General features: G+C 38.4%; 1 protein-coding gene across 4 annotated transcripts in view; it reads right to left on the bottom strand.

Moving 5' to 3' along the window:
* Positions 1 to 17,675, bottom strand: part of SPIRE1 (spire type actin nucleation factor 1) — a 136,306-nt gene that overhangs the window by 46,059 nt on the left and 72,572 nt on the right. For all 4 annotated transcript variants that reach the window (XM_054057489.1, XM_054057490.1, XM_054057491.1 and 1 more), the window contains exon 4: positions 7,170 to 7,295. In XM_054057489.1, the coding sequence (XP_053913464.1) occupies positions 7,170 to 7,295 (126 nt within the window). The remainder of the gene's footprint in view (positions 1 to 7,169; positions 7,296 to 17,675) is intronic.

Consider the following 17,675-nt stretch of genomic DNA (forward strand, 5'->3'; position numbering starts at 1 on the left):
CTGCGCGTAACCTCAGCTGCTGTAGCCACTAGTACTCACCCTTGGGACAATGAGCTATTACAGTATAATAAATACATGGCTTAAATGGCTTTCCCCTTCAGAAAGCAAAAACCTCTTAAAAGGGTTTTTCTCAATGATTTTGGAACCTCAGACCCATACCACAGACCTGATTCACCTACTACAGCCTGGGCATTCATTCAGGAAATACTGGCTGGATGTGTAGGAAGCGAGTGTTTCAACGGCTTTGGCTTTTTTTAAACCATTACAGCATTTGGCCATTTATTTTTTTTTTTAAATACATTTGGTGACAAAAGCCAGTAATAAAAATACCAAATGCCTTCAAATGTCTCTCTGAGCTATTAAAAGCAGGCGGTTGATTTGCTGCTGCTGCGTGTCCCACATTTCAGATGCGCTCTCCTGTGCTCAGTGACAGATGGGAATTTATATAAGACACTTGTCAGCACAGCATCAGACTTGCTTCGAAAAAATGCTCTCAAAAACCCAATGTTTTAATGAAGATGGTACTCTCAGGAATCTGGATCTGGACTTGGTCTTTTACCAATCGCAGAACACAATCCACTGCAGTTCCCAGTTCATATTGTTAATTAGGAATCCTCTGTTCCCCAATGCAACTAATTCTTACACTGCTATCTGTGAAGCTAATAAAATATTCTTGCATCTCTAGGCTCAACTTAACCTGCACACAGGGGAAAAACTGCTTTTATATATTCAGCTATCCAACTTGGGTTTAAATTCCATGGGCTGGGCCAGCAGCATTACACTAGTTTTTTGAAAAGATCCAAACCCCATTTAATTCCAATGTGGGAACAGGATTGTTGTGACCAAAATAAGGGAAATTAGGGGGTTGTAACAAGGACTGGTTAAATCAGTCCCTGAAAATCCCTTGAGTGGATAGCAGACAAATTTTTTTCATATATAGCGGTATGGGTGGACACACTTTGCTCTGCTCTACAAAGGACAATAGTCACCATGCTGCTCAACACAGCTGTTTAAGAGGCAAAAAACCTCAAACCAAGTGTATGTAACACTTACTGAGCGACATTGCCTGCATCACTTAATTAAAAACTAAAAAAAACCCCACAAGAATAAACCAGCAGTCTTTTCCCTTATTAAAGCTCCTAAATTGAGGAATAAAACAAATCACGATGGGGAGCAAGACTGATGACAACACAGTTACAAAAGCAAAGCCACTGGAAGCCTGAAAGTGTAGGCAAAAGTGAAATTATGAGCGAAGTTTGTGAATCAATTTTTCTTCAGCTGTGCTTTCTGAAAATCCAAGCAGCAGGGTGTTTAACAGCTTTTACAGTCACGAGACTATTAAGAGTAACTTGGCTAATGACCGTATTTCCAAAATAAGTTAGCCATTAACATTGTTTAGGTACCTATTAACTACCTCTACTATCACTGTACAAATAATACACCAGTATAGCCATGTTAAATGGAAAGTAACACTTGATTTTTTAATTAACTCTATTTCCAATTGAGTCTTTGCATGGCATGAAGCTAGGAGAAAATAAAGGAGCTATTTTATTACTACTCATGTACTTAATTAGAATTTGTATGTTTATGTTTTCATACTGATCAGATTGAAATATAACTAGGCAGAATGTATTTGCATCAGAAAAGACAGGAATGAAAGGCAGATTGGGAGCTTTATCTGTATTCTGCTAAAAACTTAATTACAAGACATAGTGTGGATAATGAAATTATAGATGAGTTTTTGATGAACGTGGACTTTGACTACAATCAAAGATGTAGGCAATTATAAAAATATACTGTCTTAATTAGTTTGGAAGGAATATTAATCATAATGCTTTAAGGCATACATCAATCTCCAAAAATTTTTGAGATGTGAGTCAAACCTACTGCAGCAGATTAAGACACATTGCCCGCTGGACACTTATACTGCCAGCATCACATAGTGTCTTTTAGCACCAGCTGTGCCAATTGTGGAGCTCATCACCCACAGCCCATTCATGAATGCTCAGCTCTGCTACAGGCTGGCATCGCTATTCTTCTGGTATCACTCAGAATCACAGAGAGGTTGAGGCTGGAAGGGAGCTCTGGAAGTCACCTGGTCCAGCCTTCCCTGGCCAAACTTGGACACTAGGGCCAGTTACCCAGTGCTATGTCCAGGCAGCTTCTGAACATCCCCAAGAATGGAGACTCCATAACCTCTCTGGACAACCTGTGCCAGTGCTTGGTCACCCTCACAGTAAAATAATGTTTCCCGATGTTCAGCAGGAACCTCCTGTGTTTCAGTTTGTGCCCATTGCCTCTGGTCCTGTCACTGAGCACCACTGAAGAGAGCCTGGCTCCAACCTCCTTGCATCCTCCCTTTAGGTATTTATAGACACTGACGAGGTTCCCTTGAGCCTTCTCTTCTCCAGGTTAAACAGATTCAGCTCCCTTCAGCCTCTCCTCATATGTGAGATGCTCCAGTCCCTTCATCATCTTCATGGCCCTTCCTCAGACTCTCCATGTCTCTCTCGTACTGGGGAGCCCGGAACTGGACACAGCATGCCAGCTATAGCCTCACCAGTGCCGAACAGAGGGGAAAGATCACCTCCCTCAACCTGCAGGCAGTATTTTTCCCAATGTAGCCCAGGATACTGTAAGGCTTCTTTGCAACAAGGGCACATTGCTGGCTCACTCAGCCATGACGTGCATGTGGAGCATTAACTCCAGTAGAAGGCAAGGCTGGGCAGTAATAGGGAGCTGAAGGAGGACTTAAAGCAGGTTCACAACTGGATGGACCCCCAGTCCAATCAAAAGCAGCAATTTCTGCATTCCTGTGCTTGCACAGTCTCTCTCACTGTGCCTCTCAATCATGCTTTACACAGTTTCTCAGCAATGTGTGTGATATTTTCAGATACTCTATAGCAGGAACATTTGCTTTATCTCATAGACATTACTTACTTGTGCCTACAGTTCTTTCTATGGCTAAGTGCCAGCAAAGGTGATCTCAACGACTTTTGGATGATCCTAAAAAACACGGATCTTCTCTGTTACATGAGGTTCATTTTTAGCAGATACTCAAACTGCCTTTCCCTTCAACACACATGCCTGCATTTCCTCCATTGTGCCGACCATTTTTCCACATGCAGAATGAAAAAAAAAAAAAAGAGAGAGATTGCTGCCTTTTTGTGGAATTTTTCTATTGCAACTTTAAAAGCTCACTGCTTTAGATGAAAAACAAGCTGTACTGCATTTGTCATCAGCTGTAAATACTTAAACAGCAGGACACAGAGTTAGGAGGCCTTGGCCCATCAAAAGACCACTTCTGGATGGCAGCAGATGATACCTAGGGTGGATCTGCAGCAAGGGCACCTTCTGCAGAGCATGAACAACATACAGATGCTGCCCAACCCCCCAGTAAACTCGCCAGAAAAACTTTAAGTTGCAAAAAGATGCAAAAAAAAAGAGAAAAACTTTACTTTGCAAAAAGATGCAAAGTTAAAGCAGATTAGTTAAATCAATTTCAACTCTACCTTTGGAGTTGTTGCTGCTATTCCATAGAAATATGTATTTTTACTACTGTTACTCTATTTAATTTTATTTTTTTTACGATTGCAACAGTAGTACTGCACCTTTCTTAACTCTGGCTTGAGTCTTATTCTGTGCATCCCCTACTTCAAACATTTCATTTCCTTTAAGAATGGAAGTACCACCTCCCTGCCTGCGAGTCAGTTTTACTGCTGACCTTTCATACACAGGGAATCAGACTGGAAATATAAACCACAGGGCATCAAGTATGTGACAAAGCGCCTAGAACATTTTATTTGACATCCATTGAGATGACCTGAACAGCTCACTCATTGCTTCATCATTTCTGATTATTTCACTCACCCAAACATATGCCAGTAAAACCCCTTCTGAAACCACGCTCCATTTGTTATATGACAGTGATGTCCACATGATAAACTGGACAGCACATGACTACTTAGTATATGTACTAGTAACAAAACATAATTACAGTCCTGCCTCCTGATCCATCTCTCACCAAATCCTGTAACTTTAAAAATCCTGACAAATTTTTATACTGCCAAAATGAAAACAGCCTCACAGCAACATAATTTTCTGCCTCTTTCACAGTTTTTTTTCCCTTCTAAACCTATCCTGGGCTGTAGCGTAAGACAGATCAGGTTTTGTCCACTCTTAGCAAGTGAATTTCTGCAGATAAAAATTATCCCTCTTCCACGACAGTGAAGTTTGCAGTTTAAGTGAGCAAGAAATAAAAATTTAATATACATGGGGTATATTTCATGTGCCCAGATGTCTTCCAATGGACCTAAAAGGAATCCAAGGAATTTCAAAGTAATTTTTATTCACAGAAAAATTATTTTAAGTAATTTTAGAGGTTTTTTTCACCATTTTAGTGTTTTTAATTTTATTTTGATCTCACATCCACAATTGTGTCTAGGCCTGAGGGATTCAAAAGCCAGATCTCCAAATAAAGCTGTCAGTTTTTGAAATAAACTGGTAGTATTTCCTGGCATTTTCAAGGTCATAAACACAAATTACATAGTGTAAGGGGTTTTTAATTTGACCTGATGTATATAACACGGGTTTTCTTTTCCCGGTTACTTGCCAATGCAGTCATCACAAATTCATGGCAACAAAATGACCTTACTGAAGTATTAAGTGTTTCTCTCCTTCATACCCAATACTCATATGACAATAATAAAAGGAAAAGAAAAAGAAATTTATTGACTTGAATTATACCTAAGTTTATCTATCATGAGTTAAGATTCTTCTATGTATCTGCAAGACAGAAGAGTATATAAACAATACCACAGCTTTTACTGGCACAAAGTTGCTGTAATCATATGATTCCTGCTTGCCTCAAGTATAAACTATAGAGGTCATTTTAAAATGGTGTAACAAGATTTTCAGCATTCCACCTCGTATTTTCTTCATACGTAGTTTCTTCTTTGCACACTATTATTCTCAATATTAAACACATTCCTATCTATAGTTGTATAAACTCAACAAGCAAGGACCAAAAGCATAATAAACGCAAATTATTCAGCTTCCAGAAGCTGCTTGTAAGATAATTTTCTTGGTCATTTCTTGTATGCGTATTGAGGGACTGAACCAGATTAAAATGAAATCAAAAGATCAAAATACTGGCCTCAGGTGCAGCAATCAAAGTCTTACTGCATTTCAGTAGGGCCAAAATTCCATCTACAAGGATTACTTCCTTTGACCTACATGTGCTTTGAATCAATCCCTAATAGCCTTTGAGAGGCAAATGGTTTCTTTCATTTGGGATTAACTCACAGTATGCTCTATGGTGTGATCAGATACTGTTGGGTTTTACATCCAATTACAAGGTGATTAAATAATTTGCAAATTCAGACCGCCCCCTGCTTTTTTAATAACTTTAAAAAATATATTGTTAAGACTTAATTTTAAATAGTTATAAACCACAATGTTTTCATTTGTCATTCACAACAGAGATGCCGTATTATCGCTTACTGTGGCCAAAATGTTCAAGAACTACTGGAAACCACAATTCCTCTCTGAGCAGGAAGAACTCCAAAGGGTCTTATCTTTGACCTTCACCATGGATTTTACAACAGCTGTTAGTTGAGGTGTTTCTAGCATCCAGTGGTCAGAACACTAAGCAGCAGTCAAAAGCCAAGATGAGAAATTAATAATGTCAAGATTCAGGAGTCAAATTTATCACAGAGACACTGTATCCTGTCTGCATCAGAGGCACTGGAGGCAGATGAGCTGTATTGCAGGCACTTCAGAAAACAAGTGGCTCTTCAGCCATGCTGACACTGTCAAAATTATCCATGTATGATACTGCTTCATTTTAAAAATTGTTTTCAGTTTGAGTAGAACCAGAGGAAAAGTAGAGGAGAAACTTGACTCTGTGCAACAGAAAAACCCTCTCTAAAGGTTCTACCCCTTGGAGAGATGGATCTCAACCAGAAAGGAAAAATAGAATCAGTCCCCTATGCCTCTGACTGGTCCATCACTAGCATGAGGATAAAAGCTCTCTTGTGCTGCTCTGAGGCCCATCTTACCCTTCAATGAGCTGATTCAGCTCATTAACCTGACAAGGAATGACTCCTTTTTTTGTTGTTTTTGTTTGTTTGTGCTGTGTTTGTTTCCTAGAACCAGATGAAGGAAAACCGTGGGAGCACATCTGTGTGGGTGGAACAGCTCTGTCAGCAGCAAAATTTTCCGATCAGCCTGTAAAATCTTATCCCACTTCTCAAGGGAACTGTACATCTTGACTTACAAAAGAAAAGAAAATCCTTCAGAGATTCATTAAAAAGAAATATTATGAAAATGTTGCTATTCACCAAGTTGGCTTCAGTAAAGAAACCAGCCTGAAGAAGCATATTTCCCTTTCTGCCCTTCCCCTCACCCACCAGTTTTCCAATGTAACCAACACCCACACTGTGTTAATACAACTGTTTATGAAGCTGTTCTGCTTCATACCCAATGAAGATCACTGAATCTTTATTAAAAATCATCTGTCAAAGTTATTCTTCAGCCATACCACTGAACTGAAGAGGTTCACAGCTTGGCCTTTCAGTCAACAGTAACAGCAAAGCAGGCTGTGAACATAAGCATTGCGACCTACAGACAGAAATTTGTGATAGTCTGTCAACTTTTTTAAGTTGGCTCTGCTGTGAAACCTCTGTGACAAACTAACAAGCCGATTATACATCAAAGGTAAGGAAGCTACTGACTTGGGGACAAAATATGAGCAAAAATCATCTCAGATAATTCTCAGCCAAAGCTGAGGCATGAGAAGGAGCTGAGGAACAACAGGCAAAGTTCTGACACTACACAGAATTCCTGAAAAACCCGAGAAGTTTTTAGACTCAAAGACATTGTATACACACGTGCAGCAATGGATGCATGTATGCAGTGTGTAAACCTCCAAGAAAAACTTCTTTTTTACTCCCGAATAGACTAGTCACAGTCTAACAATTTCTATGAGTCATCTGTAAATGGCTACGGGCTAAAAGAAAGGCCCAGCTCTAGAACTGCTCTTCCTTAACACCAGAGGTGATTTTCTCAAGCATTGGACATTCAACACTGGCTGGTTACAGAAGTGATTTTGTAAGCCTAATTTACACGGTAATGAGCTCAAAAGCAGAAAACCTTCTCAGACTGCTTACCTCTTTTGCACTTTTAATTTTGGCCAAGAAAGTGTACAGTTCCATTGTTTCAGCAAACAGAGCCCGACATACAGCTTGGTAGTGGTTCGGTGCCTCTGATCGGGTTGGCAGGTGGGCAGCACATAGCTAGAGAGAAAAGTAAATAGCAATATCAAAACAATGCCCTATTGCTTTCATTAACGCTACAGAGCATGAGAGAACATGAAAAGCAATGCAATGGAATATTTAGAGCACAAAAATCCATGGGACAGTTCAAGTTTAGGCAGAAATAGGGATGTATTTTCTAAACCTTCTACTACCGTTTATTTTATGAGAAGAATTTTACATGAACTAGTTGACTACGTCCTGGAAAACTCTGAAACTCTATGGCTGGACTTAATGATCTTAAAGGTCTTCTTCAACCTAGAAAGAAGATAGATGACGTAATTGCAAAGGGGGGAAAGCAATCAAATTTTGGGAAAACATATTAAATTCAAACCAACTTTAACACTGTAATGTTGTTTAGCTTCCTATGAACGTTGAAGAGAACTGCATCTCAGCCAACTTATGAAGGGATGGAAGGTGAAGCAAGGAAAAAAGTGCAATCATCAAGCTGAAACTCTGATTTAAAGTTTTTTACGCTGTACAAAGATTTTGAAAATCAGCAAGAGTGTAGGCTTATTGCTTCACCTCTGACATGCATGAACATTTCCAAACACAAGTACAGCTGATGTAAGGAGACATTGATAGAAGTTTTTATATATGCTAAACTTGCAAAACTCTGAAAGCCTACTCAGATCACTAATAATCATTCACAACTCCTGCTAAGCAGTAAGTCAGTCCAGCATTGCTTTTAGTCTAAACCATGCAGCTCCCATTTCGCTGAAACTAACCTTTATATTTCAGAGAATCTAAATGGTATGAGCAACTTTCAGCTTCATGAACCCGAACATCCAGCTTCTACTATCGTAGAATAGCTCAGTGCTGGCACTAATAGTTGTAATATCTTTTTCCCCTAACTCAAATCCACCAAGTGTAAGTATTCATCATGGAACTCTTAGCTGGAAATGCACAGATCAAAATAACATTTTTGGTTTGTGCAATTTGTTCCCTGAACAGTTTTAAATAAAAAAAAAACCCCAAAGCTGAAAGCAGAGCACCCATATCATATATCATCGTGGTGTATATATTAAAATAAAATAAAATCTTAACAAAAGCCTTAAAATCTGTCTTGTTGCTGTGGTTTTATAGTAGTCATTTATTACATATATAGCTGTATTTGTAGTTACAGAGCTAACACTAAGAACAAGCCAAAATCTGAGGCAGTAGGCTGCTACATTCAGATATCCAGAATCAAAGCTTGAGACAAAAGCCTCTTTAGGAGAAGAGCCCTTAATTAGCCTAGTGGCATAGTTGTCTAAACCTCTCCTGCTATTACAGTGAACACTGTGGTTACAAGGGACACAATGCATGTAAAGCTCAGGCTGCTTTTCCATATTGCTTTCAGTTTGACGTAAATCCGTACTGCCACTACAAGGTGTGGTCCCGTGGCTTCCAGCCACAAGAGTCCACTGATGCCCTTATGCTGGCACTAGGGTTCAAGCCCTAAAACAGAGAGGATTACTCACTTGGACAATAATTAACAACGCAAAGCAAGCAGAGTAGGAGACGACTACTGTTTGTGACACAAAAACACACTAGTAGCGAAGGCAAAAAGGAAAAAGGAGAACACACTGCCAGAGTGGGGAAAGGAACGGCTGAACAATTGCTTCTGGTTGCAGTCAGACTTAGACCGGCTCAATCTCACTGACAAACTGCTTTCTAAGACCACAGGCACTTTGTTCTTTTATTTCTTCCAATTAGTCTAAGAACAGAGAGTTCAGTGGTCAGATTTGGTCAACAATTTCGATAAATTTTTACAAGCATGATCTGGACTCCTGTGATATCCTATTCTGATTATTGTACCCATGTATATATATTTCCTTTTAGTCATAAAAAAAGAATATATGTAAGGGAAGTTTATATTTGTGTATGTGTGTATTTTCCTTCGTTCATATATACTTTCCTCATATACAGGGAATGCAAGACAGACGTTCACAAAACTGTCCTTGATTTCTCCCTTTCAAATTTTACACTGCTTTACGATGATTAGCCAGAATTTTCTTACACTAATCAAATTTATTTCTGGATAATCACAAGAACATAGTTAAAAGGAAAAGAAAACCCACTTTTTTCTTGGGTTTTTTTTCCTTCTGTTTTCTCTCTCTTCCTTTTTGTTTGTTTGTTTGTTGTTTCCTTTTTTCCTTCTCTTTTTTTTCCTTTTTCACAAATTATATCATCTCCTTTGCAGGTAAAGTGAGAAGAAAGAAAACAGATGCATCTCTAATGAATGCTACAGTAACAACGCATACTGCAAAGATAGAAACTATTAAATATTGCCCTCGACTTAATGAAGAAGTAAGAATATTTAAAAGACCAAATTCTAAGTATGGTTAATTCGTGTTCCTTTCTCTCAATAAGTAATCATGTTCTTACCTGCCTTACCATGTTTTCAGTAAGCTGATTACAGTACAGATAAAAAGGGTTTCATTCTAAAATACACCACTTAACAGTAATAACTATAAGAATAATAACAGCAATTTAGAAAAAAGGTCATAAATGGTACAAGTCTCAATAACTGAGAATAAAATTTTATTCTTATACAGACTGCACATAGATTTTTTAAGATTTTTTTTTCTTTATTTTGAAGCACATTAATTAGAAACAATTTGCATCAAATATTGAGAAAGTTAATGAAATGCAGCAGTGGCAAGTTCAAGCAGGGGATGGATATCATCTTGATTCTATTACTGAACACAAAGAAAAAAAATTAAGCTCCTGGTTCTTAACTTAGTTGCAAAAGCAACCACATAAAAAGTTAACCATTTGCTTGTAAATGTTAGTCTGCAGCTATTAGAAGAGGGCCATCAGTACCTACTAACTTTCATATTCTGAAAAACCAATCTCTGAGTGATCTTCTATTATGTGACAATATATTAAATACAAAACCCTCCTGTGGTAACATGAAGTCAATTGACCTAGTATAAATTTTTGGATTGAGGAAGGTAAGCCCTGAAGAAACAGAAAAATGCAAATAGGACAAACTGATTTTTTTCCCCTTGATTGTAATGTATTGCATTTGCATGTTGTTCAGAGCACCTAACAAGCTACAACTTCTACGTAAAAAATACTGCAAAATCTAGGCAGGTAAGGCAAATCAAGTATGAAATGCCACTTCTAGCATTTATCTAGTTCAGGATATTTATCCACTTTAAAAAAAAAATTTAAATCACCACTTTAATTTTATGATAATAGTGTTTGAAAAGTTATGTTACTGTAACACATTTCAAAAAATCACAGTTAGAATATTTTAATAATGGAGATATGAAAGAACAGGCACCTAATGAACTTCTCCTCTTCTTACTATGTCACAGCGGTCGTGGTGCAAGAAGGATTAAGCTCAAGTCTGCAGTCTTTTCCAGCCATTCAGAGTACATTGAGGAAAAGAAGCCTCTGGATGCTGCTTATTCTGACACTTGCTTTTTCATCTCTCATGAGATAATTTAAAACTATCCTCAGGGGAATGAAACAAACAGTGTCCAGAGGGCTATTTGTTCTGTTCCTAAGAAGTCTCAGAAAGTATGGTTTGAAAACAAAATATGTACTATCTGCAAACTGCTGAAATACCAAATATAATATCAAATACTGAAACATTAATCAACTCTGTCTTTGAGTATTTCCATTTACAATCACTGTGAAGAGCTAGGATTTTTTTTTAATTTTTTTTTTTCCCCCAACTGAGCCTATCCAAAACCCAGCTTGACCCAAAGCATTCAATCTTTGCTTCTATCACTAAGAAGATTAGAGACTGTTTCCATCCACATTCAGGGTTCACAGGAAAAAAAGGCATTATGTAAACACCATAGCCTTGCCAGCTCCTCTATCCAAATTCATCCTCAATTGACTAGGAAACAGAGTGCACCAAGCCAAAGCAGTGTTAAACAAAAATCACAATTTAACTATCCAAAGAGATTAAACAACATTTCTTGCATCTCTTTGAATATATGCCATTGAGGGCTCTATAAAATTACAAAAAATACAACTGACTCGCCCACTAAAATTCACGTAGGTTTTGCAAAACCTTTGGGCTATATATATACTGGAAACTTCATCAAAACACCTGGCCTGCTGGAATTAAGCTTCCAGAAGACAAAAAGAGTTTCCGCTTGCAATCAGCTTGGGCATAGGGCCCATAAGAATGAACGACAAACAAGAAAAGCATTTATTTTTCCCATGGGACACAAAGACAAGCTACTGATATTATGCAAAACATGCTGCTAGCCTGCAAATGCCAAGCTTGTTAAGTGTTCCGAAAGTCTTGGAGTATTAACACAGACCTAAAAGACGTTATTTTTCTTAAGCAACAAAAAGAAATTACCTTTAACCAACAAATCACCAAACATGCAACTGCACTAGATCTCTGCCTTATCCTTTGCAGTATGGTACTTTAACAGGTTCAAAAAATAGAACTCAGTTTTGAGATGCCTTCCCAAGCCAAGGCTGTTTTCTGAAAGATCTGTATCTCCATGCAGATAAAGTAGACCTGTGTGTGATTAGGCTTTTAAAATAGATATAGATATATATTTATGCCTATGAATACAAACTTCAAGGAGCCACCTGCCTTATCAGAAGAATCTTACCAAGACAATACCTGTGTCTTTGTAAAATGGACTGTTCAGAGGAATAAGGGTTTTGACAGGAGTCCATATGATATTTCTACCTGCTAGGGCCACCTTTTTGCATAGTACACAAGATTTCGGCACAGTGCAAGTTTTGAGGTGGATTTCACAACACCTGGATCCAACCCACCCGCTCACTACCAGCTCATAGCTGCTTTCTCCAACTTTCCAGGTCCTGGCTTCACTGCTTGTAACTGCAGTGAGCCAAGAAGTAGCTGATCCTTTTGATAAATGACTTCAGGGGAATTCTAGCAAGCCAAGACTGCAACAGCACAAAAGAGACGGGGGCAGAGTTAGCTATTAATCCACAAAAAAAATTCACAGAAAATACAGAAAGCATTCCCAGAAAGTTACTCTTCCCTGAGGGCTCCTTGCAGAAGCTGTCTAACTTTTAAAATGGATATTTTCATAGAATCATGGAATGGTTTGGTTTGGAAGGGACCTTAAAGATCACCCAGTTCCACTCCCTGCCATGAGCAGGGACACCTCCCACCAGACCAGGTTGCTCAAAGCCTCGTCTGACCTGGCCTTGAACATTTCAGGGATGGGCATCCACAACTTCTCTGGGTAATCTGGTCCAGCGTCTCACAAGCCTCACAGGAAAAAATTGCTTCCTAATATCTAATCTAAATCTCCTCTCTTTCAGCTTAAAACCATTCCCCTTCATCCTGTCACTGCACTCCCCCATAAAGAGCCACTCTCGAGTTTTTCTGCAGGTCCCTTTGAGGTACTGGAAGACTTCTATTAAGTCCCTGGAGCCTTCTCTTCTCTAGGCTAAACCAACTTTTAAATGACCATTTGCAAGTGCCATAGAATGTCCAATTGCTTGACATCTGAGCTCCTAATCAATTTTACACAGCTCAAGGAAAAGACAGGTTTTGTGGAGTCAAATTGATAGTTTGCTGGTGTCAAGAAAATCTATCTCATTACTTAAGTGTTCCCCAATAACCTGGTAAGGCTTTCCCCTTGAGCTGGTCTTTGTTGTTTCTATCATATTTTTTAATCGCTTTGAGGTGGACAAGAGAAGAACGACATAGTACTCTACTTACACAAGGTCAGAATATAATAGTTTAAGTGATTCTACCCATAAAATGGCTTAGTAAATACATTCTTTCTCTACTGATTTTCCTTTCTAATATGAAAACCCAAATGCAGTGGCAAAACTACTGCATTTAGCAATAATAGGTACAACTGGTCGAAACAGGCTTTGGTTTCCTTCTTTCAGGATTATAAAAAGAAGAAAAAAACCTAGCCGCTGAAATTTAAAGCCAAAACTGCACGTGGGAATTAGATGATGCAAAGACTGAAAACAGTGCTTTGCATAAGACCTCGATCCATAAAGAAGTGTCCAGTTGTCTCTATCATACAATCTTCATCATCATTAACTACCCTCTGCTTTGCAAACTCTGAGGATTAAAGGCGTTGAGCAAATTATTTATATATATGCTTAAATTTCAAATAGAAACAGACTAATATATGTTTGCAAATGCTCTCCTGAGTCAAAACCTAAGTCAGTGTGGAAGCAAAGTTGAAAGATTTAGGTGGGTAGCCTGTGTTTGGGAAATGCTGCAGTGCCGCTTCATATGCTGTAGTTGTTTTTAGAAATACAAAGCAAACCTTGAGCAATTCAACAATGCTTACAATGGAACTGGTGCACAGCAAAGGACTCTCCTCTCCTCTTAACTTCTAAACAGAATATCTGTCTTGACACTGTTTCTTCCAGGTACTGATTGCCTTGAGGTGCTGAGCACTGTGATTAATTTTCTATCTTAAAAACTTATATTTCACTGCTCTTTGAAAAGTCTTAACTACTTTTCCATGCTATTAGACTGAATTTAAGCACTGATGAGAATCTTGGTAAGATTTCAACAGACAGCAGCTGCAAGACTAACACTTCACTGTCTCACTCCTAATCTTGAACCTTTTCCAATGACAAAAACAATTAAAGGTGAAGACAATTTGTATTCTCTTACATTTGTATGATATTATCTTCAGTGAAACAAGTCTTACAAATATTTAACACAACTACTAACACTTCTGAAAGAATTTAAAACCTACATGGGTGTTAAGAAATGGAAATCAAACTACAGTATACACTACTGACTACTTTTCCATTTTTAAGCCAAATTCTTTATTTTCCACTTTTGGTAAACACTATTCTTACAATTTATTAGCTTTCTAAGTACAGAATGAAGACCTTGACTATCAAAATAGACTTCAAAGGACAACCTATGTTTTAGTAAGACAGTGGTATTTCCACTGGGCATTTTAACATTAATTTTAGAATGAATGACTAATATTACGTGTTACTGCAGATTTCTTGACAAAGCTGCATTCACATAAATTCTCATTTCTTCTTGAAAGCTGTTTAGCTATTTTTATCCCTCAAATACACCTCCTGTATCCAGCTGCTTCTAGAATATCTGTTAGGTGCATTGTTACCCTGTCTTCACATAGCAGACTAACAACATCCTGCTTCCCAAAGAGGCTTGTTTCAAAAGAGCCAATTAAGTGAAAATCAATTCTGCATTCTCTCTTAGTATCAGAGAAACTGTGCTCCATTGTTTCTTAGTAGAATAATGGAGGAATTAACGATATAAATATGCAGTAATCTGAATCTGCTAGGTCTCGCTTTTTGACTATTCAGTGGATCATCAATGGGATTATTCATGAGTAAGGGTGAAATCCTACAATTTCTACTTTTCCCGTTCTTTTCCATGAAATGTCAACCCCCAACATAAAGCAAAACTACCAGTTAGCCTGTCATCAGGAAATATTTTAGAAGGATCTCTGCTTCTCGACAAGGCATCATCGCTGTGTGCCTTTGTCAGCTCACATCTGTACCACTGACATCTGCATTTCACCACACAGAAGCAGTAGTGTGAAGGATGGGATGGAGGCATCTGGCTAAGAAACTAGCTTCAGAAGTGAAGTAGAGGCATAGATGGGGAAACAAGATAAAACTGGATAATTAAAGTAGAGGAGTGGCTGTATGTGTTCACAGGGCTACTTGTATAGTAGTTGAACTAGCAGCCCATTAAGCTATGGACCCACCCTTTACATTATTAAATAACTTAGACCTGAACAACTGATAGAAAAGTGCTGCACCCTTATAATGCCAATTTGCGTGGTTGTCTGCCGTGCTTCTCAGGCCATCCTTAGAGCTGGATGGTGCCCTTGTACTGGCACTACTACTTCTGTTCAGTAAAAAAAGAGAGGAGAGATGGTTTTATACGAGGACGCTTGGCATATGCAGCAGAGAATGTGAGCAGGATAGACGTCCTTCCTTCACCTCTCCCCAAGCCTTCACATAAACATATAAAGCAGCCATTACACTCAGGGTACTGCATGAAAAAATAACAGAGCATCTCTGGAAAAATGGTAAAAAATAGTGAATTTTTCAAACAGAATAAAAGAGAAAAAACAGATTTTAAAAAAAGGCAACAGAAAATGGTGGGGAATGACTCTCAATCAGAAACCAGATCTCACTGGCACACATAGAAAAAGAAAGGGAGGATAATGCAGAAGAGAGGTTGTTTCTCTAGTATTTTTTCAATAATGCCCACCAATCGCATTACCAAACAGTTCAGATGTTTGCATATTTACTAAATGAGAGACAATGCATTAATGTAAGGCAGTTTTATTCATAAGCCACTTAAAATCCAATTAAAATATAACGACTAAAATAAAAACATGCACCTTCCTTGGCAGCAATTTACAGTTCACATATAGAGCTTTAAAATGCATGCATGTGGGCAGCTTGTTTGTTTTTATGTAAAGTGCTGAAACTTCTCTTGGTAGGCATAATAATAATTTGCTTTCATGTTTTGTCCTGAAGCATGACTTTTTATTCCTATCCAAAAAAACAGATTTCCAGCTGCATAACCAAACCAACTGCGTTACTAAACATAACAAGCTTTTAAACTTCACTCCCGTGAATAAATCCAGCAACTTCTAACCAGTCTCATTTTGCTTTCATTAGATCTCAGTGTATGGAAACTGATTCTATTTCATCATGTATGCCATACTACTTACTTGTAGTACCTTTGTCAGGGAAATCAGGTCCTGAAACTTCGATTGCATAAAAAAGGCCTACAGGAAAATTCTCTCTTCTCCTTCTAAGCAAGTATGCTTAACACTTTTATTAAAATGTATAGCTACTGAATCTACACTGCAATTGTCTTATATAGGATACCAGTTACATAAATGTTAATACGTCAAACATATATCACTCCAAGACCCACAATTTATTCATTAAATTAATTGATTAAAAATAAAATACTAACATTTTTATTAAAAAATATATCCTTGCTTAGCCAAGCAGAACAGATATCCAATAAACCAGAACTTAAAAGGTGCCATTTTCTCCTCAATTCCCTCTGTTTCTAGTGGTGGTACCCTTTTTTGTCCTTTCCCACCATGCTTGCTCCATTCCTGGAAATTACAGTATGGTCATTACTAGAAATTGAATTATCTAGAGTAAAGGCCTTTGACATACACCTCGTATATAAGTAGGATTAACCACCTGTAGGGACTGCAGATGGTGTTTGTACTGCCCTGACTGCTTAGAGACTTGAGGGAAAGACAGCTTTACTGCTTTGCTTTGTCTTCACACATTTCTTGCCAACAGCACCAATAGGAGCAAAACCAACACTCTGTCACACGTTCAAGGCCACTTCATATATCCCAAACTGCACTGAATCTATCTGCTTGGGCTGTAGTTGTTCTGGAAGGGCTCCATCACAGTAGTTGCCTCCCAGTCCATGCTGCATGAACTCTCCCCCCTTTCTGACACAAGGAATTACCAAGTCTATTTTGTCAGTGGAAAACTGATGCCAAAGCAAAGCACAGCAAGCTGGTCAGGAAACTTTTGGATAAAGAAAATCTAAACATTCTGGACCAAAGCCGTAGCTAACCAAATCACATACAATGCTACAGCATAGTCTTCCATTGTGCCCCTGCTTTGTTGGACCATTTGCGCTCCCATCTACTAAAAAGATTTCAGTCCGCATATGAAAATTTAGAATCATAGAATCACTAGGTTGGAAAGGACCCACTAGGATCATCGAGTCAAACCATTCCTAACAATCCCTAAACCATGCCCCTCAGCACCTCGTCCACCTGTCCCTTAAACACCTCCAGAGAAGGTGACTCAACCCCCTCCCTGGGCAGCCTCTGCCAGTGCCCAATGACCCTTTCCATGAAAATTTTTTTCCTGATGTCCAGCCTGAACCTCCCCTGGCAGAGCTTGAGGCCATTCCCTCTTGTCCTGTCCCCTGTCACCTGGGAGAAGAGGCCAGCTCTCTCCCCTCCACAACCTCCTTTCAGGTAGTTGTAGAGAGCAATAAGATCTAATGGACAACTATAGCAAATTATAATGGATCTTGCAGGAACTGGTGGTTTTCTTGACATCTTGGGTCCTAAACTCGTAGGAATACTTATGAAATGTAACTTCCTTATTTCTAATTAAGAGCTTGTGAAGATTCAAGTACCATCTAAAGGCTGACCTCCTGCTCCAGTCTTAAAGTACATTAGTTTTATTTTAACATTATGACTTTTTTGGAGGAGATAGGAATGAGTACTTGCTTCTAGAAAGGATGAACAACACATACCTCAACACAAGATGAGAACCTGAAGATACACAGCAGGAGATCCTCTCTTGCTAATAAACTAAATTCAGAAACATTCTGTCATCTCCCCTAGGGTATGGTGGTTCTTTCTAACAGTAAGATTGCTTATTTCAAAATAA

The sequence above is a fragment of the Cuculus canorus genome, chromosome 2, assembly GCF_017976375.1.
Source record: "Cuculus canorus isolate bCucCan1 chromosome 2, bCucCan1.pri, whole genome shotgun sequence".
In the NCBI taxonomy this organism is placed as follows: Eukaryota; Metazoa; Chordata; class Aves; order Cuculiformes; family Cuculidae; genus Cuculus; species Cuculus canorus.